At 36.6% G+C, this 25,015-nt stretch overlaps 1 protein-coding gene and 1 long non-coding RNA gene across 11 annotated transcripts in view; one reads left to right on the plus strand and one right to left on the minus strand.

Annotated features, from left to right (window-relative positions):
* Window positions 1-18,005, plus strand: part of LOC131192362 (uncharacterized) — a 46,455-nt gene extending 28,450 nt beyond the window's left edge. Inside the window, exons 2-3 of the long non-coding RNA XR_009153720.1 lie at window positions 6,644-6,797; window positions 17,269-18,005. This is a non-coding gene — a long non-coding RNA (uncharacterized LOC131192362). The remainder of the gene's footprint in view (window positions 1-6,643; window positions 6,798-17,268) is intronic.
* The window catches only part of CCDC171 (coiled-coil domain containing 171), a 220,734-nt gene that overhangs the window by 8,582 nt on the left and 187,137 nt on the right, over window positions 1-25,015 (minus strand). For 8 of the 10 annotated variants that reach the window (XM_058171431.1, XM_058171429.1, XM_058171425.1 and 5 more), the window contains one exon: window positions 20,392-20,544. In XM_058171431.1, the coding sequence (XP_058027414.1) occupies window positions 20,392-20,544 (153 nt within the window). Of the gene's footprint in view, window positions 1-731; window positions 846-16,359; window positions 16,414-20,391; window positions 20,545-25,015 lie in introns of all 10 variants that reach the window. The other 2 variants (XR_009153715.1, XM_058171428.1) reach the window with 2 other exon arrangements.

Consider the following 25,015-nt stretch of genomic DNA (forward strand, 5'->3'; position numbering starts at 1 on the left):
CAAAGCACATTGTTCAAGCTTTCCTTGTAAAGGAAGTTCTCTTCCCCCCCCCCGCCCACCCCCAGAAACAGGGACCCTAAACCATCAGAAAGAATTTGATTAATAAAATAAAGCTTACAGAAAACTTTGCTGAAAATTAGAAAAAGACACGAGGGGATGGGGAAAAGGCTCCAAGTATTTATTTCCCATAGTAATTTAGGGATTTTTTTTAAAAAAAAAAGGTACATGCAATTTATACATTTCTGTTCCAATCTTCTTACACTGGAGAAATCAGTAGGTATTTAAATAATGAATGTTATTATATATGCCATTATGAATAAAAAGAACAGAATAGGCTTTACTAAAATACATCTCAAAGAAAGTAAATGTGGAACATAAAGGAAACATATAATATTGAATAATTCAAATGGCATCTTTTAAACAGATGTTAAGATGCTTGATTATTTTTTTTGATTGCCTGGATAATTCTACCTCTTTCCGCAACACACACATTTTTTAAAAAATAAAATAAAAATCAGAATCATGCAAATAATTTTGTATCTTGCGTCATGAACAGCAGAGCCATGCATTAAGAAAGCTATAAAAGAATACATTCCTAGGGCAGTGTGATACACATCAGATTGTAGTTGAACAACACTTTCTGAGAGTTTTACCAGGGTGAGAATTTAAAAAGATTATAACTGCTGAGTTTGGAGAGGGGGAATAAAGAAGAGCAAGAACATTATAGTCACCCAAATTATCATAATTGATCAGTTTGGATGCACACCCATCATCTCTATGCAACTTCCTGTGTAGCTATGTTTCTTTATATAGTGAAGATGATATCCCTTTGCCACACAGTTCTTCTGAAAGAGTAAAAAAAAAAAAAAGCAGACCTATTATTTATTTATCACATTTATATGGCTAACCTATCTCACAAAAGTGATCCCATTACATCCAATCCTCGAAAACAAAATTAAATATTGAGTCTGTGCAAAGTAGACCACAACTTACAGATTAATTCCTTTAGAAAATTTTAATTCTAGTCAATGAACAAGTTCCATAAATGGGTTCTGAATTGCAGACGTATTCAAAACGTTTCCTGCTGTGCATTATATATAAATTATCATTCCATGCTCACAAAAGCCATCAAATCTAGCTTCTTTATTCAAATTAGCTATATTTAACACTTCATAACACAACTATGCCACATGGGGAAATGGGGTGCTCCATTTCCCTGCAGAAAAGAAACAATAGCACGTATGCTAAATCTTTGATAAACTGCTATGGTATATAGACAACCTTTTTTGATGTGCTGACTGTATGAGATTTATTTTGAAATCAGAATAAATTATTTTGGATTTCAGATAATCTTCCTGATACCTCTGAGGTTCTGAATGTAATATTTAAATCGAGTATGGCACTCACTCATTCTTATTTTTTTTTTAAATGGGCCTTGCATTTTGTTGGATAAAGAAATGGAAATATTTAGCCTTGTTTTCCAATCAGTCGGACAACATGCTATATTCTGTCACAGAAACAGCAAGCATTCCACTTTTTATTATATATGTCTGATTCAAACAAGGACTACTCAACTATAAGACGTCTCATCTAAAATAATGGGAGAAGGAAAAACTGGAATTTCTAGCTGTGTCAACCAGAATGTTGTCAGGAAGTAAAGCTGGATGCATTCAAACATCTTTTAGCCTGGTTCAGATTTTACACATATTACATTTTGGATAAGCATAACAGTGCGAACCTTGATCCAGCTTTTTCCTGGTATAAGTGATCCAAAGGGAAACAAGCAAACAAACAAGCATACCAAAAATAAACAATCAGAAAAGCCTCCACATTTCACGTTTATAAGACCTGAAATCAGCCAGAAAAGTACATTTATTTATTTATTTATTTAAGAAACCTTGCATGGGGAGGGGAGGAAGGGATTCACCATTGTTGACACAGGAATAACCAAGAGGCAAAAAGGTCACACTTTAGATTCAATGTCAGTTTCAGTTGTGGGTTTCAAATTTTTTTACTACCAGTTCTGTGGGTGTGGTTTGGTGGGCGTGGCATTGCATGGTGGGTGTGGCTGGGGAAGGATACTGTAAAATCTCCATTCCCACCCCACTCCAGGGGAAGGTTACTGCAAAATCCCCATTTTCTCCCAATCAGCTGGGACTTGGGAAGCAAGAGAATAGATGTGGGCGGGGCCAATCAGAATTTTTACTACCATTCTCCGAACTACTCAAAATTTCCGCTACCGGGTCTCCAGAACTGGTCAGAACGTGCTGAAACCCACCTCTGGTCAGTTTATATCTAATATCCACACAAGTGTTAAATGTGCTAATTGAGCAAGAAACCAAGCTTCATCAGTTCTGTGGGTAAACTAAGGTTACGGCTTCTACTGTTTCCGGTCTCATTCATATCTATGATTATACTTCCATTTTGCACCTATATGAAAAGAATAAGCCAAGAAAAACTATATGTACACTCAGTCACTACAAGCAACTTTCTAAGGATTCAAAGAGTATTTTTCCCCTGAAATTGTCTTATCAACCAAACTCTCCTAAACAAGCAGACATCAATATTTCCTACTTTCCAACAGCTTACTAAGTGGAATTTATGTTTTAAAAAGAAATTAATGGACTGTTGTCCTTTGGTACAAATGTACAATCTCTTCAGAATATTCATGAGAGGAAAACTTTTTAAAAAACAGATAGGAGTTCCAGGAAACAAATCTTATTGATTTATATTTACATTGAATTTATTAAGGTTCTAATATACTCTTCTTTTACGGAGCTTGAAGTGGCTTACATGACTCTTCGTGTGCCTGTAACTTGAACCTCACAACCATCTTGGGTGGTATGTCAGGTTGAGAAATGTGATTAGCTGAGAGGAACTCTGGACTCATGCCTTCTAGGTCTCAGGCCAGCATCTAGTTCTGGGTCCTCACCATAGTGCCTGGGAGTGGCGATGTTCCCACAACATATTGCTTGGCTCCTGCCAACTTTCCTGCCTCACCTAGTTTCAGATTTTAAAGCTCTTTTCAATTAAAAACTGAATGAAAAGCTAGCATGCCATAAAGCCAAGACAGGCCCCTGAAGTTTGACTTCTCTTTCCAATGATCTCCCACAAGCCCTTGAGAAATTCTTATAAAGTAAGTAAAGGTGAATGACTACAACACAGTCCTTAGTTTGCCTTCTAGTATCTTTAAGTATTTTGTGAGTGGACACACTAACCATTTTGTGAGCATGTCTGTGATCTACTCCACATATCCTACTGGTCCCCACATATGGGAGAATCCCAGCTCAAAAAATTTCATACAAGAAAGAGCTGTGTGGAAACTTATTTACAGTACTTTGTTATGACTGCATGTACAGAATAGACTTTAGGTTCAGATCACCCCTGTAAAGGAGATAGGATAGAACTAGAGCCAAGCAATGTGTTTGGCAGATGTTTCTGACATGTAGCCTGCTTATACCTGCTTAGTATTATGCAGCCAAGACACTGCCATGGAGTTTGACTGGACAAATGGACCACCCTTATCAACAACAGGGGAAACACAGTAAAAATTGAAATCAAGATGCTCTATGGAAATAACATCAAGAGCCTGGATGGAGAAGATCACTACAAACATCGATAGTCATCACTCAATAACCGGTTGCTTAATGTCGTTCAAAATTACAGCAACAGTCCTGGCACTGTCTAAGAGCAAGCAAGTTGAAGAAAGAGACAGGAAGACGAATTCTGTCAGCACAAGACCAAGCGTTTAAAAACAAATATATACAGGGTCAGAATTGAGAAGACAGCAGTAGAAAGCAAACACTGCCTCTGTAAAGTATCTGAAGAAACAGGGGACCACCTGGTTAGCTGCTTTAAAAAGATCACACAATCTGACCACAAACAACAACCAGGCAAAGTAGCAATAATGGCACATAGGAATATCTGCAAGAAATACCATTTGCCTGTAAGCAAGAAATAGACCAAGTAATAGAAAATGAAGAAACCAAAGTGCTCTGGGACTTTAGAATTCAAACAGTCAAGCATTTGCCACACAACACCTGGACTTAACAATTGTTGGTAAGAAAGACAAAAAAATTTGGAGAGTGAACATCACTGACAGACAAATGGAAATAAAATGACTCTGGCAAAAGAGCGCGAAGATAATACCAACAGTAATAGGTGCCTTGGGTGCAACCCCCCCAAATCTGGAGCACCAGTTAAACTGTATTAGCATTGACAAAATCATCATCAGAGAATTGCAAAAGAGAGCTTTACTTGGCACAGTTTACATCCTGCAATGACACCTTTAACACCATCAAAAAACAACTGCCTAGCCCATGTCCTTGGAAAGCACTTGCTAGATGGATAAAAATGTCAAATTCAATCTAAATGTCTGACTGACTGGGCAACCACCATAGTAATGGCAGTAATAATTTCATACCACTAGTCCAAGCTAAAGTTCGACACAACTGTTGTGGCCCACCAGTGGCCAGCAGAGTTGGCAGCAGATTTGGACAGTGAGGAGGTTGGGGAAGAACGTGGGCCAGTTGTGGAGTCTGGGGAAGGCTCGGACAAGGGCTCTGAGTTGGCGGCAGATAGGGGGCCAAGGCCATCTGGTAGTTCTTTGCTGCCTCCAGAGTCTCAGAAATCTGACATCAACAAGACAGAAGAACAGGGTCAGACTCCTCCCAGTGTGGGCCTCTACAGAGCTGCCAGAAGACAGGAACAATTAAGAAAACAGAGTTGACTTGGGAGTAAGGCTTGGAGTTAATTGGCCCCTCCCATAAGACATAAAAGAGAAGCAAATTGGGCAAGTAAAAGCTTTGGAAAAGTTCTGTTTGACTCTGTGCTAAGTTTGGCCTTACCCTGCATGTGGCAATTAGTTCTCTGGCAGCATTCCACGGGAGATAAGGTGGGTGTTTGTAAACACTCCCCTGACAGACTGTTTGAGAAGCCTTTCGGACTGGGAAGGACAATAATTCACAGCCGTTTGAATTAAAGAGGTTTGCAGGGACTAAGTTTGTGCTGTATACTTTCTAAGGAAGCTTAGGTCAGAATAACAACGAACAATACACGAACAAGCATCTAATATTAAAACTTAAATCAAATGAAATTACAGGAAGATATTTCTTTCCAGCTAATGAAGGAAAAGAGAGACAGACAGGCAGACCAAGAGACAGAGATCCCAAATCTTAGACATCACTTTTCAGGGGGTCAACCTTCTTGATTCTGTCATGTTGCTACCTGGTCCTCTTAATTGGCATTGTCTGGTTGATTGCCAAGTTTGCCACCCATCTCAATTAGAAGCAACTTTATTCTATGGTTAGATTGCTTGTTTAAAAGCACTGTGTGTTTTAAGTGAGACCTCTTTACTTATGGAGTCCAGCACTTTGCTCCACTCTAAATTCTAGTTGGGACATTCCGCACTAGTTGAAATCTCCAAGGGCAGACCAATCTCTGGCATATTAAAATAGTTTCAGTCAAAGTGGTATCAACTGAACAGAAGCAGAGTCTATACTAGAAATGGCTGCAGGTGGCGTACCAGCTAGAGCTGAGTTGAGGCATTTGTGGCCAGAGCTGACATTTGGCATCTAACCATAAAGTCAAGTCCAGAACAATTCAGAGGCAATATACACCTTTAATGAAATAAGTTGATAAGTTTTTGATTATTTGGATCAATCTGCAACATTTCTATCTGATCCAGACTGGGATCAAAGGTCATTTGTACATCCACAAATATGTATACACCAAGAGATAGTTGAATATTGATCCTGTGTATACATTTATTCCCTAATACAAAAACATGCCAATTAGCAGTACGGTCAAGGAATAGTGAAGTTCAAAGCTCTCTTTTGGGCTGTGGAATGTAAAGTGGCCTTTACACATCTACATACTGTTACTGAAGAATCTCAGAAACAGTACTTTTACAAATATGAGAAGTGCTTGGTTTTATACGCAGCTGCTTTGTTGAAATGTAAGCGAGGGGGGGAAAGGAAAAGTCAAAGTAACATTAGCATGAATAGGCTACTCGGATTCCCTTGATTCAGGTGTCACCTGAGTAGAAAAACTCAATATAAGTTTTTTAAAACCTCTTTCCAAAAGTCTCAGTTGATTCATAACCTCAGAACAAATCTGCCATCCTTTTGTGTTTAACCCACAGTTTAGCACTGAATAATGGATGTTCTTTATCTTGAAATAGTTTCTTCAAAAGGAAGGAGGAAATACCTAAGTTAAAGTGCCCGACTCTGGAAAGAAGTAAATGTATCTACTTTTGTATAGAATTGTTCTTTTCTTCTGAAAAGCCTGTTCAATTATATTCTGAGTTCTATTCTTTGTAAAAAAAAAAAAAAACTTTCTCCCCAAGGTTAAGCATCCTGATCTAGTTTTCAAGGTAGCCGCCGCAAGCTTTTCCACTCTTCCTGCTGCAATTCAAGCAGTATTGTTGAAACTTCGGCTAACAATGTGTCTGACTGACACTGTCACTTGGAAGCAAACACGAGGAAGGCAGATCGAGGAAAGAGTATATCACGAATGAAAACAGAAAATTAAGTTATTGTTGTTGCACGCCTGTTAATTGTACTACATATCGTTCCTTTTGTATGACAAAATTTGACTTGACTAAAGTTAGACCTCTGAGGGCTGAAAATAACTTTTCTTCCAGGCAGTATTCTGTACTCCCCTCCCCCTTCCATCTCATTGGATGATTCAGGCCAATCCACAGAATGCTAAGGATTCCGGCAGAATCTTAGCATGGCAACTGGTGAACTGGGTCCAAACGACTTGATATCGCCTAGAATCACATATTGATGCTACAGGTAATCCTTGACTTATAACCATTTGTTTAGTGACCCGAAGTTACAAAGGCATTGAAAAAACGGTCCTCTCACGTACAACTGTTGCAGCATTTCCACAGTCACATGATTAAAACTCAAGCACTGGGCACAGGTCTACGTCAATTCACCATGGCCAACTTGCTTGTCCACTCACCATGGCCATCTCGCCACAGAACATCCCACTGCAGAATAAGAGTTACACTAATATCAAATAAATGATGGAATAGAATCATTTTAAAAAGTATGCAAAAGAAGGGACAGAATGAAATGTGAATGGCAAAAATTAAAATAATTTTTATTTATTTTAAATAATTAAATAGAATTGTCCCAGAATGAGTTGTCCTGCATCAAGTTGGCTTTGACAAGTTGGCCGTGGCGAGTTGGCTGCAGTGAGTTGGCCGCAGCAAGTTGGCTGTGGCAAGTTATCCCATTCCCCTGGGCACTGGGCATGTTTTTATGATGGTTGCAGCGTTCAGGGATCATGTGATTGCCATTTGCCACCTCCCCAGCTGACTTTGATAAGCAGAGTCAATGGGGGAAAGCTTAACAATCTCAATTCTTTAACAACTGTGGTTACTCGCTTAACAACTGTGATGCAAAAGGTTGTAAAATCAAGTGCAACTCACCTAACAACCACCTTGCTTAGCAACAGAAAGTCTGGCCTAATTGTAGTCATAAGCTGAGAACTACCTGCATATAGTTTGGTTTATCAATCAATCCCCAGAATGTAAGAAATTAATCTGGATTTTGATAACCATGCCTATGAAGTGAATGTTTACAACCCGTGCTTACTTCAGAGAAGTGCTGTTGCCGTCCCTTTGGATGTTTTCAATGTTTGCAACTGTGCCAAGGAATGTTATCAAAGTGGGTCCTACTCATACATAAAGGGAATGTAAATGAATGAATGAAAAGCACACTGGATACCAATGTTTGTTGTTCTAGGACAGGGGTGTCAATCTCAATCCCACTGTGGGCTGTATCAGGATTTTGTTTGCCCTTGGGGGGCTGGGGTCGGTGTGGCCTGATTGTCACAGCTGACTGGGTAGGCGTGGCCTGGGTGGGGCCAGGGCTGGGGCGGCATTGGCCGGTCCCTTGCCATCTCTGGGATGGCCATGTGGGATAACTCTGGGCCAATCAGGGGCCAGATGTAACCTGTGGGCCGCGTGTTTGACAGGTCTGTTCTAGGAGAAGTTGCTTTTATCCCCCAATCATGCAGTATAAGTATAAGATCAAACCTTGTTTCCCTATCTTTAGATAGACAAGATGGATAATCTGTTTGAAAAGGATAGTTCCTTGACACTCTATGGTCTGTTCACTCTGTTGACATTTCTATTGCTGTTTTTATTATTTTTTATTATTTTATTTTATTACCATGATGTATTTACATTTCAGGTAGTCCTCAACTTACAGCAATTCATTTAGTGACCGTTCAAAGCTGCAACATCACTGAAAAAAGTGACTTATGATCATTTTTCACATTTATGACCACTGCAGCATTTCCATGGTCATGTGATTTGCATTCATATGCTTGATAAATGATTCATATTTATGATAGTTGCAGTGTCCCAGGGTCATGTAATCATTTTTTATGACCTTCTGACAAGCAAAGTCAATGGGGAAGCCAGATTCACTTAACAACTGTGTTACTAATTTAACAACTAGGGTGATTCAGTTAACAAATGTGACAAGAAAATGGGGCAAAATTCACTTAACAACTGTCTTGCTTGGAAACAGAAATTTTTGGCTCAGCCATGTAATTCAAGGACTACCTGTACTATAAATAAGCTCAAGTTATTGTTCATTTGAAACTCTCAGGCAGGTTTATAAAGAATAAATGGGAAATCTAGGGCAGGGGTGTCAAACTCGCATCATCATGGCATCGTCACGTGACGTATCACAATTTTCCCCCCTTCGCTAAACCAGACATGGGCGTGGCCAGCATGTAGCACATCTGGGCTGCGAGTTTGACAGCCCTGGTCTAGGGTTTCACCTTAACTAGAAGACTATAGAAATGTTGCTTAGCAAATAGTTCAAAGCCAAAGTCATTTGTGCAATCTAGTAACATAAATTTTGGGCTTAATTGTGGTCATAAGTTGAGGACTACCTGTATTGCCTTTTATATTATAGTTTAGTTGTTTAGAATGTTATTGGATGATTTTAGACGATGAAAAAGTAGCCTGGGAAATCCTGGTTTTAAAGGGTACAATGTTTAAAAATATTGTTAAGGATTAAGTGTAATTTCATATTTTCCACTGGAATAAAGTATGCATATCAACACGTTTAAATGAATGGTCTAATCCTTCCTATTCCACACACCCCCCCAAATAAATTAAAGGTATTTTACCCTGCTGAGGCAAAGAAAAGTTAAACTTGCTGGATTTGAAACTAGCCATTTTTCCCATAGTGCAAACATGACAATTTTATCTCCTGAAACTGCCAATGAAACTGTCAGGAAAATCAGATGTCATAAAATTATCCTATTAAATCAACACACTGGGTTTCCACTAAAAGGGAGTTAAATCAATTAAAATTACGTATTATGTCATGTCAGACCAACTGTTCAAAAACTATTTTAAAATCGCACGCACACAAGTACCCTCACCCCACACCAAAAACCACAAAAAAATGTCTCCCTTTGGGTAACTCTTCTACCTTCACTAAAAAAAATATATGCTCAAGGTAGCGTGGAACTTTTTCAATGCAAAGTTAGAGAATGGTGGCTTCGGTCCAACGCTGGCTAGTAACAGCTGACATGCTCTGGAATCTGGAGCCTTAAATCAACATTGTTTTCACAGCTGTAATTAAGCCACCTAATCAGAAGCACATTTTGATGGTACCGTTTCTGGAAGCCAGACACTGATTTTTTACCCTCGGAGCACAGTGGCTTGTAAGAAGTCCTTATTTAATTTCTGTGTGTGTACATTTCAAGAGGCGGGGTGGGTGGGGGAAATGCCCCTCCCCCAAAGGGAAATGGAAAAGAGCCGTTAACTGTTGGAAAGAAGCAGCTTTATGAGTTCGGGCCTTCACTAACTCTACGACCCGCTCTCCTTCGGCTCCTGGCCGAGTCCCCATCTCTCGAGTGGCAGCTGCATGCAGTGAGAATAAGGACTTTTGCCAAAATCAACAGATGAGCTGGTCTGAACTGGCGCTCTGTGTGTTCCGACTGTAAATTGTGCTGTGATGATTAGAGAACTCCAACACAGGATGTTGACTCTTAAAACTGTCCACAGAAAATAAGTTTGGAGTTACTTGCTTTTAAATTCAGATGATGATAATGACGATGATGACGACAACGATAATTATGATGATGGCAATTATAATTTTAAAAAGATGCATTTTGTGATTTGGCGCACAAAGTCCTACCTATAACAAGAGACTTCTAATATGAATTCTGAAATAATCATTCGTATTTTTATATGTATATGCAGAGATATAGACAATCATTTAATAGGCCCTGAAAGCATTCCTACAGGAAGACCCATCTTCCTTAAATGGTTTTTGAAGAGATCTATGAGTCTTGCCCTTCAATTGTCACAATGTAAGAAAAACATGCATCTTACCATCTGTTAAAGAAAATAACTGTGAGACCTTCAAAATCTAAAAACTGGTTACCGCTTCTAATGCTTAAAGTATGTTGTTTAAATTAAGCAACCACTGAATTATCATCTCATTCAAGTGGATTTAGTAACTTTAATATAAACTTTCAACCTCTGAGGCCATAATAAGGCTATCAGTAGGAAGGCCATAGTCATTGTGGTCTGATTACATTTAGTTCTGCATTTTAATTGCACATGGATTCCATTAAACCTTCTTTTTGCCTTATAGGCAACATTTAAATCAAATTACTATAATTTCCAAATATGTTTCAATAGCTTGACAAGGTAAAAGTTCACATGCTTAGCATAGTCCGCTTTTTTAAATGTTTTCTATAGAAAAGGAAATATTGTGTATACAAATCAAGGATGCAGATACATTATCTGATTATACTTCTTTGTTTTTTTTTCAACTATGGAAGTGGTAGCCCTATTGTGGCATTTTAACAATTAAGTATGCTATATTAAGAGATTAAGAACTATGATGCAGACATATAACATTTATCTAAGGTCTATTTGCACCGTTATGTCTTTCTTTGTCCCACTTTTTGATTTGGTGCAGATCCTCCTGCTCACCATTACTGTAGTAAATTTTACTATATAGCAAGCTTTTGCAGATAACTGTTCTATCATGAATATTGCATCCAGTTTTGGTCGCCACGATGTAAAAAAGCTGTTGAGACTCTAGAAAGAGTGCAGAGAAGAGCAACAAAGATGATTAGGGGACTGGAGGCTAAAACATATGAAGAACGGATGCAGGAACTGGGTATGTCTAGTTTAACAAAAAGAAGGGCTAGGGGAGACATGATAGCTGTGTTCCAATATCTCAGGGGTTGCCACAAAGAAGAGGGAGTCGGGCTGTTCTCCAAAGCACCTGAGGGTAGAACAAGAAGCAATGGGTGGAAACTGATCAAAGAAAGAAGCAACTTATACAGCAGAGACTAGAACATTGAATTTAGAGGCGTTACAAGAGAACTTAAAAGGCTTTATAGAAGAAAAATTTAAAGTTATAACTGATGAGATGTCTGAAATGAAAGAGCAGATATCAGAAATTCAAGTGGGAAATAAAGAAGTTAAAGAAGGATTTGTAATGGCAGTACAAAGTTTGGCAACGAATGTGATTTTATTAGAAGAGGAGGTTGAAGTAATTAAGCAATGTAATTTAAAATTAGAAAATAAAATGGCTGAATTTCAAAGTAAAATGGAAAAGACAGAGGATGAAATAGTTTTGATACAATACAGAAATATGGAATTTGCTCTAAGAATTCGTGGTCTGAAAGAGAATAAAGAAGAGGATTTAAGGGAAATTTTTTCTGAAGTATTTGCTGAGATATTAGCAGCTCGTCCAGCAGATGTGGCTTATCAAATTGATAAAATATATCGTGTGAATTCTTGGATAGCAAGGCAAAAAAAGTTGCCAAGGGATGTTGTTATTTATTTTACAAATAGAACAGTGAGAAATCAGATTTTGCAAGCCTCATATAAGGGGGAGAAGATTCAGATTGCTGGTCAAGATATTTTAATATTAAAGGAAATTCCACCAAAATGTTAAGAGCTAGAAAGGAATTTGCCTTCCTGGTGAAGGAACTTTTTACATTTGAATGATGGGAAAACACAGTGCCTCACAATCACAACTGTCTGGAAGACATATGTCAGGGCCCCTTCAACAGATGAGTAAAGAACTGCATTCGGTCTACTTACAATGATCTGGAAAGACCCACAGATGTATTTTTTGGACTTATTTCCAAAGATGAAAATATTCTCAGGCAATTCCACACTGTCTATCTAAAAGTTTACTGACTCATGTCATTTCTACCCCACTCATTGCTTAACATGTGGTATTTCAACACAAAGACCTATCACTGAAACAAATGAAGTATCACACACAAAACCACATAAATGTGTTCACGACAGAAACATACACTGGATAACAGCATCAGTGAATACGTTCATCCAAAAACAACAACTTTCTGTGGAAGATGACAGCCCAACTCTTTCTCCAGCTGTTATCTCACTTGCAGCCTCCCCTGGGGATCATTATTCTTTCTCCCTCCTTCATCTGAAGCCATATGTCCTCCTGACCTTAGCAAATTCCCATCTCTGTGGATTCATGTGACTCCTCCATCTCTTCGGGTTCTCTCACTCTTTCTAAGTCATTTCCCCAACTTTTCTATTTCCCCTTTTCTGATACAAACTAAATTCCAAAGGACTGAGTAACTACTGGGAATTTCTCTCAATATACTTGCCTGGTTCTACAGCCAGGTGGGCTCCTTCTAATTGCTTAAAGGTTTCAATATTTTGCTTCTTCCCTTTGGGCTCATACAGATATTCATAAAATTGCCCAGAATTTACAATAAAGCCCATTATCTGGTGTCAATAGCAGGAGTAAAACAAAGAGTAAGCAAGACTTTATAAGGAACGAGGATTAGGATCACGGTGTTTTTTGAGCTCTGAATGTATTACATTTATCCTCAAGAGAACAACACTTAAAGCATGACAAGTGAATCTTCTCTAGATAAAGTAACCTTATTATGCAGATAGCCAATATCTAATTTCATCCGGAAAGTTTACTGCTTCTTATTTCTAGGATAAGATGATTAGATGCAAATATTTAGCCACCGCGGTCAAACATTTCTGCACCTATTCTATCCACTCTTTTTTTATTATTCAGAATTTCTAAACAATTGCATATATTATAAGTATGCATTCAAATTTCCAGAAAGATACTGTGTTTATTTATGAATTTATTCTACCATGAAAAGATTGCGTCAAGTTCTGTTCACTTCACCGAAACATAATTTTGCATGCAACTGTAGTGCTACAAAAGCTTTCTGAATCAAACAGCAATTCTCTGAACTGAACTTAAGGAAAGCTAATGACGCTCTGCTATTAAAATGGACATCCAGGATACCGTAGATTCATAGAATGTCTTTTTAAGATAATAGTGGACATTCCTACTGTATTGAAAGCCCATCTGTCCATCCAGTTTTACAAAACCCTGAACCTCCCCTTCACAGTACTGGCACTATTCATAACTTCAGTTGAGTAGCAGTCAATCACTTACTTGAAAGCACATGAAGAGGTAAGCAAAACAGAACTAGAGGGCTAATTCCTACCAATTTATGCCTTGTCATTTTATTTATTTATTTACTGGGCTTATATTGCCGCTCTGATCAAAACTGAGTATTCTATTTATCCAAATATGGTTGAAGGGGAGAGTATATTCTATATGTTCTCCTGGAGTTTGAGGCAATGTTGCCTTGTGAAGATGTGGGTGGCAAACAAATTTAATAAAAATAAATATATATATATATATATTCAGCACTCCTGCCTTTCACCCCTTTTCCCCCTTAATAATTCTGAAAAGTACATTGGGCTGAGAGATAAAAGTATAGTCCAGTGGCATTCAGCTTCCATGATCGACAGTAGATCTTGAATTTAGGTCTTCTACCTGTCTATCAAAACAGACCCCACCAAGCCCAAGCTTTCCCTTGAAGATAAGCAAGGAATCTTGAGTTAGGATCCAAATCAATGGTCTGCTGTATTAGGGTTTTTCAGTACTTTTGGGAGATAAAAAACTTAGAAAGATAATATGGCTACAGGTCAAAAGACCTCAATTCAGCACAGTTCACATTGGAACAACTCACCCATGTCACCAGTCTTACTCTACAAAATTTTAATTTGTCATTAATTTGTTTTACATGTCCAAATCTTGTTTTACAAGGCTTTCCATCTTCTTTACTTCTTTCATCTCCTCTTTCACCTTTACAAATTTTCCATTCTTATTTCCACAAAAGCTCTCATGATTCAGATAACTTATTGCCTTGCTGCTCAGACATGCAGTTTCTCTCTCTGCAGGTTGTTCTAGAGATCCTCCCCTCCATTCTTGGCGCTTTTCTGGTGGTTGCCATTATATTATAATCCCTCCCCCAAAAAAGTGTTTCAAACAAGGAAAAAAGAAAAAGAAAGCTTTCCCCCCTCTTTTATCTTCACGTGCTCTTAATACTTTTGTCTCAATATTCCATGGTTAGTTCACATCACAATCTTGCTATTGTTACTTTTATCTTTTGCTTTGCAAACTCCACCATTGTTTGTACTCTTTAATAGTAAACAAAAAAAAAACATTCCACAAAGGTCTGGTTCTTTTTTTTTTAAAGATCTGGTTCTTTTATCTAGGTTAATTTCAGTTTGTTCAAAAATGCTTTCATGAAAAAACTATTTCAAAAGAATGATCTCCTTTATTTTGGACTTTCTAATATTTTCTCTTCAATAAGCTTTTTGCCAAAAAAATTTAAGCATTTAAACCTTTTTTTCTTCATTCCTTTATAATCCTTTATAAACTAGAAAAATAATAACTGACTAAGAGGAATTTTCTTGTTCTGCTGCTCCGAAAACCTCTATTTAGCTGTAAATTAGTTATATCCAAACGTATTTAAAAATGAAAACCTTACATTCTTATAGATTGTATTACCGCTGTGAGCTTGATTTAAATCCCTCAACTTCCAAGTGCTCAACTGCAATCTCCTCATGAGGAACAGCTGCCCAGAGTGCAAGTGGGAGATCTCATGATCTCTTCCTTCTCCAAAGAGACTTCACAGGCAAAAAGTTGCTGCCTGGTGGCTGATCTCCACTGCAATGCTATCCCCACTCTTTCAAAGACATCTAGTTTGCCATAAATCCTCACTAGAAGCTAAGATCCTATCAATCTGTCTGTCTGTCTGTCTGTCTGTCTGTCTACCTACCTACCTACCTACCTATCATCTATCTATTTATCTTTCAGTGAACTTTATTCAAAGTACTGTCCACCAAAGAAAATCAACTCCCTTGATAAATACTGATAGCGTCAAGAAAACCCAAATCAAAGGAGTAACTCATTGAAGTTATAATAAATATGTGAATTCAGCAAGTTAACTAAAACACTTTTTAAAAACTTAAGGGGTTGGATTTAATTTGATTGGATTAGATTAAGATCCTGATCCTGATCCTAAACTGTGTACCTACATTGGATGTTATTTCTCCTGGTTCACATTTATGGCGGCACCCTAACTTGCGTCCTGCTATCAAAACAATGGTTTTGCGTTTGTTGCTTTTGCACAAAATGGTAAGCTATTAAAAAGTAAGCAGTGCGCTGCGGCACTCTGCTCTGAATATTACCCTGGCTTCTCCTTTCTAAACTTTGAAGAAGTAGGATAGGAATAGTATTGATGCATTTGGATTTTGGTGTTGGAGAAGATTCCTAACAACAACACCGACAGCCAAGAAAACAAATGAACAAACAAACCCAGACTTCTCACTGGAGACACAAATTAGCAGACTCAAATTATCCTACTTTGGACACATTGTGCAAAGACGTGGTTTTCTGGAGAAGTCTCTAAATCTGATAAAGATAAGAAGAAAATGATCAGCAGCAGGGTCCATGGACTCAGTTACAGTGGCAATGGGTGCACCACTGGAAGATCTGAAAGACCAGGATGGGAACAGATCATGGTAAAGAAAATCTATCTATGGTGTCACTAAAACTTGGCAACGATTTGATGGCTCATAATCAAGCAATCAATCCTCCTCTTAGTGGACCTAACTGATAAAGCCAGATAGCCTCAATCGAAAACTCTTTGTTTGCTATTCTTAGCAAAAGCTTGAATCAGTGACTGCAAGTATGTCAAAAGTGTCCTAGAGGTCTGTCCAAACATGGTTATCATGTCTTAAGCTAGAAACCATGTCATTTAAATAAGTGGGATCAACAGGAGACAACAATCAAAATCTGGAAACATAAACTGAGGATGTTTGTGTACTTCACTCCGTCTACGTTCAGGCCATTGGCAGTTAGGATCATTGTTCTACCTCAAAACGATGTTGTATCCTGGAGAGCAACATAAAATTATGAAGCCATGATTCTAAGATTTAAACAGATGGGAAACAAACAGATAAATAACTCCTGCATCAAGACTCACCTGCTTTACATCTGGAAGCTCAAATTACGATGTACGGTAGGATTTCAATTTTGACTAGAAAAGATAAAAAATAAAAATGTTCCACGTTAGGCTTGAAAGCAGAGGAGGCTATGGGCAGGAAGGGTCGGGCCATCAAAGCTGTTCTGCCCAGACAGAGACTAGTACTATACTACTCATAGTTTGTCTATAGCTGGACCCGTTTTAAGCAGATCTTTAGTTCTTCCTCCTCATGTTTTAGTCCTTTGCACCTGTTGCAAGCCAAGGAGCCATTTAAAGCACAGAAGAAAATCAAGTCACACAGCAATGAAGAAAACAAGCCTGGATGTTGCGGCATGCAATAGTCTTAGAGACAAGGAAATGGAAAAAAAAAAAGGCAGGTGTATTGAATATTCTTTACATGCATCTCATTCTTCTTCTAATTGGTCCTATTTTTTATATACTTTTATGATGGTTCCTTCATTCTTGAGCTACATATAAATATCTACTTGGGGATGCCTGAGCCTGTACTCCAACCTAACTAAACAAAAAATAAACTCCAAACTGAACATAGGTAAACCCTCCAGTTTTGGAGTTAGCAGATTGTAGATTGAAAAGAGTAGAGGACACAAAAGGACGGTTCTCCCCATTGAGACAATAAAAATACATTAGTATATTTGAAAGAAAAGAAAATTCAAGGTGATTATTCCCAAGGTGTTCATCCAGAAAGTTTTGACTTTGCTTGATCGGTTGCTAAAAAGAGGAGTAGCCTTAGTCTTGCCTTTTGGTCCTCAAAAAAATGATGCGCTACAAGATAATATAAGCTTGCTCCTTTCCTCTTAAACCATTCTAACTCCAATGGTTTCTTCTCACATTCATTCAAATTAAAAGTGAGCACATGATTGGTTCTGTTTCAACTTTCTGTCCCTATAGGCAACTGGAGAAGCTAAGTGACAAGACAAAAGAGCACAGAACAAGCTTACTGAGAGATGGGCTTGCACATTATTAAAGCAGCCGAAAAGCAGATACAGAAGGAATGGACAAACCGCAATAAACTTATGCAGACATAAATTCAATAGTGAGTGGTTTATGGAAAAATGAAGATAAGCATAGCACTGGAGTGTTGGAATGGAAAGACGAAAATGGTGAGTAGTGAATTGGCACAGTTTATCTTGATGAGATTGATTAGTCATAATTACTGAATTATTAACTATGAGAACTTTAAAAAAAAATTGCTTTCATTTGTAGATTAACCCCAACTTGCCACGTTATTACAATTCAGAAAAGCAATTTCAATTAAAATGCATTGGAGTGTGTCAACATCACATAATAGTTTACAAAGTTACGATTCTGTAGTTAGAGTCAGAAGTTTTCAGTTGGCACTGTAGCTGACTTTCATGCAAAAGAAATTAAGTCATCTGAAGTTACATGTAGAGCTGGTAGCTTGAAGATCCTAGTTCAACTCAGCTGATTACAGGTTGATTTTTTTAAATTTCCATATCAAGCAGGGATGGATCATAGAATTTTTCAGAGTCAAATATCTTCTTTCAACAATTACAACCATTGAAAAATATGCTTAAAATATTCCATTAGTCTGACATCCTTAGAAAGTTATCAAAAGTTAATCATGTCAAACAACAATAAAAACAAAACCCCAGAGCCAAACTCTTCACTTCCTTTTCATTTTCCTGATTGTCAAGGTGAGAAAATGAAGAAAGGAGAAACAAATAGAAAATATATACTGTACGTGGGTAAAAAAAATCACAATAGTTGGAGAGAGAAGTCAAGGTATTAGCCCAACAAGTACACCAGATCAAGAAACCAATTTCAAATAGGACAGGGCTATTCTTATTGCAACAGCTCTGAGAATTCTGCAAGTTTCAATGTACTTCCACCACACATACCAACTTATCTTCATGTGAAACTAGGAAGAGTTTGTCTAAGGTGATTTCTCATGTTATTTTCTTGTACTGAAGTCTCTCTTATTTGATTGCTGCCTTCGTACCAATTCTTCCTCCTATTCTTCAGTGCCATCCCCTACACCCTTTACATAAGACTTAACTTATATTTCTTCATGAAGACTTTATTACTATATTTAACTTTTTCAAAGAATGTTCAGATAACTATTCAATGTTGACCAATGTGTAATTCTTTCAAAAAGTATGAGGAAGTAAATATTGGATTTGTCCAAGTAAGCAAACACATACAAGGATATTTAAAAGGAAATAAATACATGTAAAAGGAACATTCATCATTCATCTTTATAATGTATCTGAACCTTCTCTTCTCATCTGCTATCATGTGACATGTTTTTCAAGATTCTTATACCGCAAAGAAAAAAATAAGGTGAGGGATGGAGTAAAAAGATTCTAAGCAAGTTCTTAAAAGCAGGACTCATTCACATTTAGATATAAATACTGCATTTAAACGCACAACTTTAAGTAGATTTAGCTCAATATTTACAGGTGTAGGAGATGACCAGGCTGAGCCCGAGGGAGGAGTCAAGTGTGTTATTGGTCCCGAGTCACTTTGTGTCCATAACAGATCTAATTCCAGCTCACCTTATCTACCACCAATTTGCTTTGACCATTAGTTGTTCAGATTCTTATAGAGATGCAATAATTCATCTTAACCACCTTGATTCTTGATTTCCTGCGCTTGACAGCAGGATTGTTAATATGGCATTCAGAAGACATATCAGGTTTGAAGATATGAAATGGTTGTTAAAAAATATACCACCAATTTGGAATCCTTTAAAGGGAAGAACTTTCAATTCCTCATGCGTGTTATATTACACACGCACACAAAGTTTTCTTCAGTAGAAAAAGCCCACTGTGCCTGATTTAAAACCCTAGATTGAAGTTATGTGTTTACTTATTGTCTATATGAAAATGTTGAGACGATACCAAATACTAAGAGACAGAACATTATGCTGTGACATCACAATACACATTTTATCACTTTGACGAAAGATTGGCTTGTTGAAGATAGCCCTATATTTATTTATTTATTTATTTGTCACAACAATATATATAAGCATCACATAAGCATCACATAAAAAGATTATATAGTATATAAACATCACATAAAAGATTATATAGTATATAAACATATATATATATATATATATATATATATATATATATATATATATATATATATATATATAAGAAGAAAAAAGAAAAGAAAAACAAGCAAACAATAGGACAGGAATCGTAGGCACGTTTGTGCTCTTATGCACAAAGTGGTAGGTTTCAAAAAATTTTACTACCGGTTCTGTGGGCGTGGCTTGGTGGATGTGGCTTGGTGGGCGTGGCAGGGGAAGGATACTGTAAAATTTCCATTCCTTCCCCACTCCAGGGGAAGGTTACTGCAAAATCCCCATTCCCTCCCAATCAGCTGGGACTTGGGTGGCAGAGAAAAGAGAAAAGTCAGAATTTTTACTACCGGTTCTCTGAACTACTCAAAATTTCCACTACCAGTTCTCCAGAACTAGTCAGAACCTGCTGAAATCCACCTCTGTTACCTATGAACTGGTTCTTGGTCAGTTGGTTTGATTTGATCAATGATTAATTTGCTATTTAGGATCTGACATTTTTGTTTCATATACATCTATGTCAATACGAATCATTCTGGATGGTCTATTTTTTCTGTACATTAAAAAAAAATCTTGTATTTGCTTAATAGAAGATTTTCTTCATTTTGGTCATATATTAGAAACAGAGAAAAGAAATGTGCATTAAACTTAACCACCTTAATATTGATTCTCCTTTAATTTCTTGAAAAGTAATTCCTTAGGCTTGTATGAGGCCAAATTTTGTAATGAGCAGCACTACGCAGACATGAAATTATTTTTAAACTGGATATATTCTTATAGCGCAGGGCAGAAAATATGCCAAATTAATCATGTGTTCTTTAATCAGAAAATATGTTGCGACCCAGTAACAAACCCTTTTCTGACCCAGTTATATAAGCAAAAGGAGGCTTCCAGAAAATAATGTGTCAACGTACATTAAAAAACAATTGCGTGCAAGAAAAAGAAAATCAGAAACTTACTGAGTGTAAGCTTTCATTTTCACGAAGACAAGCTGTTTGGAGTTCTGATTTCAGAGTTGCAATGTGATGCCGATGGGATGTTATTTCTCGTTCTAATGCAGAGACTCTGGAGCATGCAAACTGATAGACATCTATGAAGCTTATAATCATCGCCTTAAAGGAAAAGCAAAAGGAATGATTATACTTCTGTATAAAAGAGGTGCCATTTTGCTGAGTTATATGTTTCTGAAAAGGAACTCTGTGTGTGTGTGTGTGTGTGTGTGTGTAAACATATTTATTTATTTTATTTTATTTATTTATTTTTGTCACAACAATATATGTAGGTATCATACAAAAAGATTATATAGTATATAAACACATATATGAGTAAATATAAGGAGGTATAAGTATATATATACATATACATATACATATACATATACATATATACAAGGACTAAACCTTAGTTGCTGTCCCAAAGAGAAAAATTATTACTTTAGAATAGAACATATTGTATGCTCTTTTTATATGCCGAAATTACAAACAGTATGTTGTGATTCAGTTGTTTAAATAAACACTGTGTTTTGATTTGTACATAAAGCTTTATTGGTTCTATTTAAACTCATCCCTTGGTTAATTTTAGTCAGCCAAGCTGAGAATACCATCAGAGGTTAAGTATGAACATTCTGAAAATGAATGGAGTTGCTAATTCTCCCATCTCACATTTAAAAGGAATTGGATTTAATTTGGCATGGAACCTAAAGAAAGTAGCAGACCTTTGAAAATAAATAATCTGATTACAATATAGCTGGGAAAATAATTCTCTTCAGATATACAGAAGAAGAATGTCCCAGCAGTGTAATATTGATCCGACTGATAATAAAGTTAACAGCACAATTGAGTATAAATGATCTGGCAGTGTTGGTAACTTGATATCTGACCCAAATAGTATAACAGTGCTGGGATTACTGGAGTTCTTTACAACTGGTTAATCATTTTTTTTTTAGGTTATAGCTTTCTTCTGAAGTGATCTGCACTGATTTCTCAAATGTAAGAACAGCATTAAAGCTGATATTAAAAAAAAACCTTTCTTCACTGAATAAGTGAAGATTGTTAGCCATATTTTCTCAAATAAAACAACTCAGGGTTTGGGAATGATCAGGCCAGAAAACATAAATATTTGTGTTTAAGATACCAAGTTCATCCATACGTATTTTTGGAACCGTTTTCAGATTCAAAACTTAACTCGTGTGGACATTAAAAAAAAAAAAGAATATTTCTGCAGAAGTGTTACTGGCCACTGTTTATGCATTTCTGCCATTATTCGCTTCTCCAAATTGTTTTGTGCTCAATTACAGGTAGCCCTCCATTTATGACCACAATTTCTGTTGCTAAGCAAAACATTTGTTAAGTGAATTATGCCTAATTTTATGACCTTTTTTGCCACAGTTGTTAAGTGAACCATTGTTAATCTGGATTCCTCACTGACTTTACTTGTCAAAAGGTTGCAAAAGGTGATCACATGACCTAGGGACACTGCAATCATCACAAAGATGAACCAGTTGTCAAGCATCCAAATTTTGATCAGGTGACCATGGGGATGCTACAATGGTTGTAAGTGTGAAGAACAGCCGTAAGTCACTTTTTTCAGTGCCGTTGTAACTGTCACTAAATGAACTATTGTTAAATTGAGGACTACCTGAATAATCAAAATGCCAAATGTGCTATTCTTGCTAAAGCTGAAATGAAAGCAACTTGCACAGGCACCACATTTAATACATTCTGCCATTGCTACTAAATGGAAATAAAATTAAGAGTTTTCGCACATGATAACAATGAGTGTGCGTTTCAAATGCATCACTGGTGCATGATGTGGCAAAAAGTTGTAAGTAAAGAGCTGTAAGTAAGTTGACTACTGTATGGTCAACAATATAGCAAGTTTCCCCCCCACCAATTTAAATGAAATGCTCATAGATAACAACTAACAAAAGAACAATAAATAATTTAAAATACTTTTTCTCAAGGTTTAAGTATATTTGCTATGTTTCTTTTTCTCTTTCTCTAGGAGGTGAATCTTTCTTTTTTTACACATAAAGGGCGAAAATTAGGGTTTTATACTGTGCAAACAACAAAAAGTTAAAGTCTAAGACGCTAAGTGTAACACCTTAATGCAATAATAATAATAAAAAATCCTATAGCTATTATGAATCTTGTAATAATCCAGTTTAAACTCCCAAGTGAAACTTCAACAGGGCTATATACATTTTAATTTGGACAAGTTCTTTGAGGTAACATTTCCTTGTTTCCCAAAAGGAACCTTGGAATTTTCAGTATCAAGTGCTCAGTGCCTCATATTTAAATCTCAGTGGAAAGATGGTATTTCCAGTAGTCCACTGTATTTATTAGTGTGCTGCCAAGAACTGATTTATTGCTGAGTCAGCATAAAATATCCTGGGGGATAATTAAGAAAAATCAAGGTTTCTGTTTAGGAAGAAGAGAAAAGTACTTTACTACAGACTATGGGCCAAAGAGTGTATAGAACCTATAATACAAAGCTCTACTTTAGTTCTGTCAATACCACACAACAAACTCGTGAAAATTAATTTTAGTCGGTTCATTAATTGTACAATGAAGGGGATATATCTGCATAAAGCTCCTTAAGATGATGAAAAAACAATCTAGAGTTTTGGTGTTTTAAGGTTCACTGGGCCATTGTTGCCATAATATTTTTACCACATTATTTATAACTAGCATTTATTTGGAATTTAATGGTGGGGCATAATTCTGATGTGCAGTTCAGTGGCAAGAGTAATTCTACATCCAGATAGAACTTTCTATATACCGTATAATGGAAAAAATGTTTTCCTACAAGTCAAGCAAGCATTCTACCTAAAAGGTATTAAACGAGGGGAGAAAAAATAATGAATCCCAAGCAATTTCTAGCTAATTTCTCTTCTAAAGTCATCTATACAAGAGAAAAATAAAATTACTGTTTTGACCTTCCATGTTTGCATGTAGAGAGCCATCCAAATTAGCATAGAGAGCGGAATTGATTATCCATGTTCAAATTCAGTTTATATTTTATCTTAATTACTAAACAAATTCCTCATTCTACTGAACAATGGAGAAGAGAGAGGAACAGCTCACAAATTGTTCAGGCTTGCAAATCATTCTTTTAAATTGCCTACAGATATATTTAGATACTTCTGCAGTGAATTCATTTATGTACGGATCTTGGTTTAAGTGCATTATTGTAGACTTTTAAAAATCCATAGCCAAAACAGTGTCAATTCACATATAAGTATCACCTATTCAAAAAGCTTGCATGGTCATTTCCATAGACTTCCAGGTCTGTGTAAGATGGATGTTGATATTGATGATGATGATTTCTGTCTGACTCTACTGATTTTTAATGAATTTGCTAAGACACTGACTTCAGAGAATAATTAGAACTGCAGAAAAAACAATTGCTACCAACCTGCCTTCCATTGAGGACCTATGTACTGCATGAATCAAGAGGGTTGTGAAAATATTTATAGATTCCTCACATCCTGGACATAAACTGTTTCAACTCCTACCCTCAAAACGACGCTATAGAGCACTGCACACCAGAACAACTAGACACAAGAACAGTTTTTTCCCAAACGCCATCACTCTGCTAAACAAATCATTCCCTCAATACTGTCAAACTATTTACTAAATCTGCACTATTAATCTTCTCATCGTTCCATCACCCATTTCCTTCCACTTATGACTGTATGACTGTAACTTTGTTGCATGTATCCTTACAATTTATATTGATATTGTTTCCTGATTGCTTATTTGTACCCTATGACTATCATTAAGTGTTGTATCATTAAGTGTTAAATTTGTACCCTACGACTATCATGAAGTGTTGTAAGTGTACCTTAATGAAGGTATCTTTTCTTTTATGTACACTGAGAGCATATGCACCAAGACAAATTCCTTGTGTGTCCAATCATACTTGGCCAATAAAATTCTATTCTAATTCTAATACAATAATCTTTAGGAACAACTTTTAATGAATCCCAAAAGTGCCCAGCAAGAAAGATGAGGTGGAAAATCCTCCATAGAACATACAGTAAAATCGTGAACCTACATACTGATTTCACAATTTAACTGAAACAGATGTCTAAAAAGGACTATAATGTCATAAGTATGCAATTCCTTTTTATTTTTTTCTTGAAGCAATATGGCTACAAGAAAATTAACCAAAGGACATTTGATACTAGCCTACCTCATTATAAATAACAGGAAAAGTACAGTTGTACCAGTTATCATATCCTTTATTAAAAAGCAGCTGAGTATTACCAGCTATTAAATAGCAAGCAGGTTTTACAACCCACAAACATTCATATGGCACATTCATTTTAAAATCAAGATCCTTTCCAGACTAAGGACTGTTCGAAGAATGTCAATGGAGAAGGAAATAGAGCCAAGACATTTTGAAGGCTAAAGAATTTTAATTTTAAGCATTAAGAAGCCACTTTAAATTGAAATGCAGAATGTAGGTTAATAACATTTAAAACATACATACAGCTGCCAATTTTACAGCAGAAACCAAAGGAATAAAAGTTAAAAAATCTATTTCCAGAGTGACTTTCTTCCTGTCCTCTTGCCTTCT

The sequence above is a fragment of the Ahaetulla prasina genome, chromosome 2, assembly GCF_028640845.1.
Source record: "Ahaetulla prasina isolate Xishuangbanna chromosome 2, ASM2864084v1, whole genome shotgun sequence".
In the NCBI taxonomy this organism is placed as follows: domain Eukaryota; kingdom Metazoa; phylum Chordata; class Lepidosauria; order Squamata; family Colubridae; genus Ahaetulla; species Ahaetulla prasina.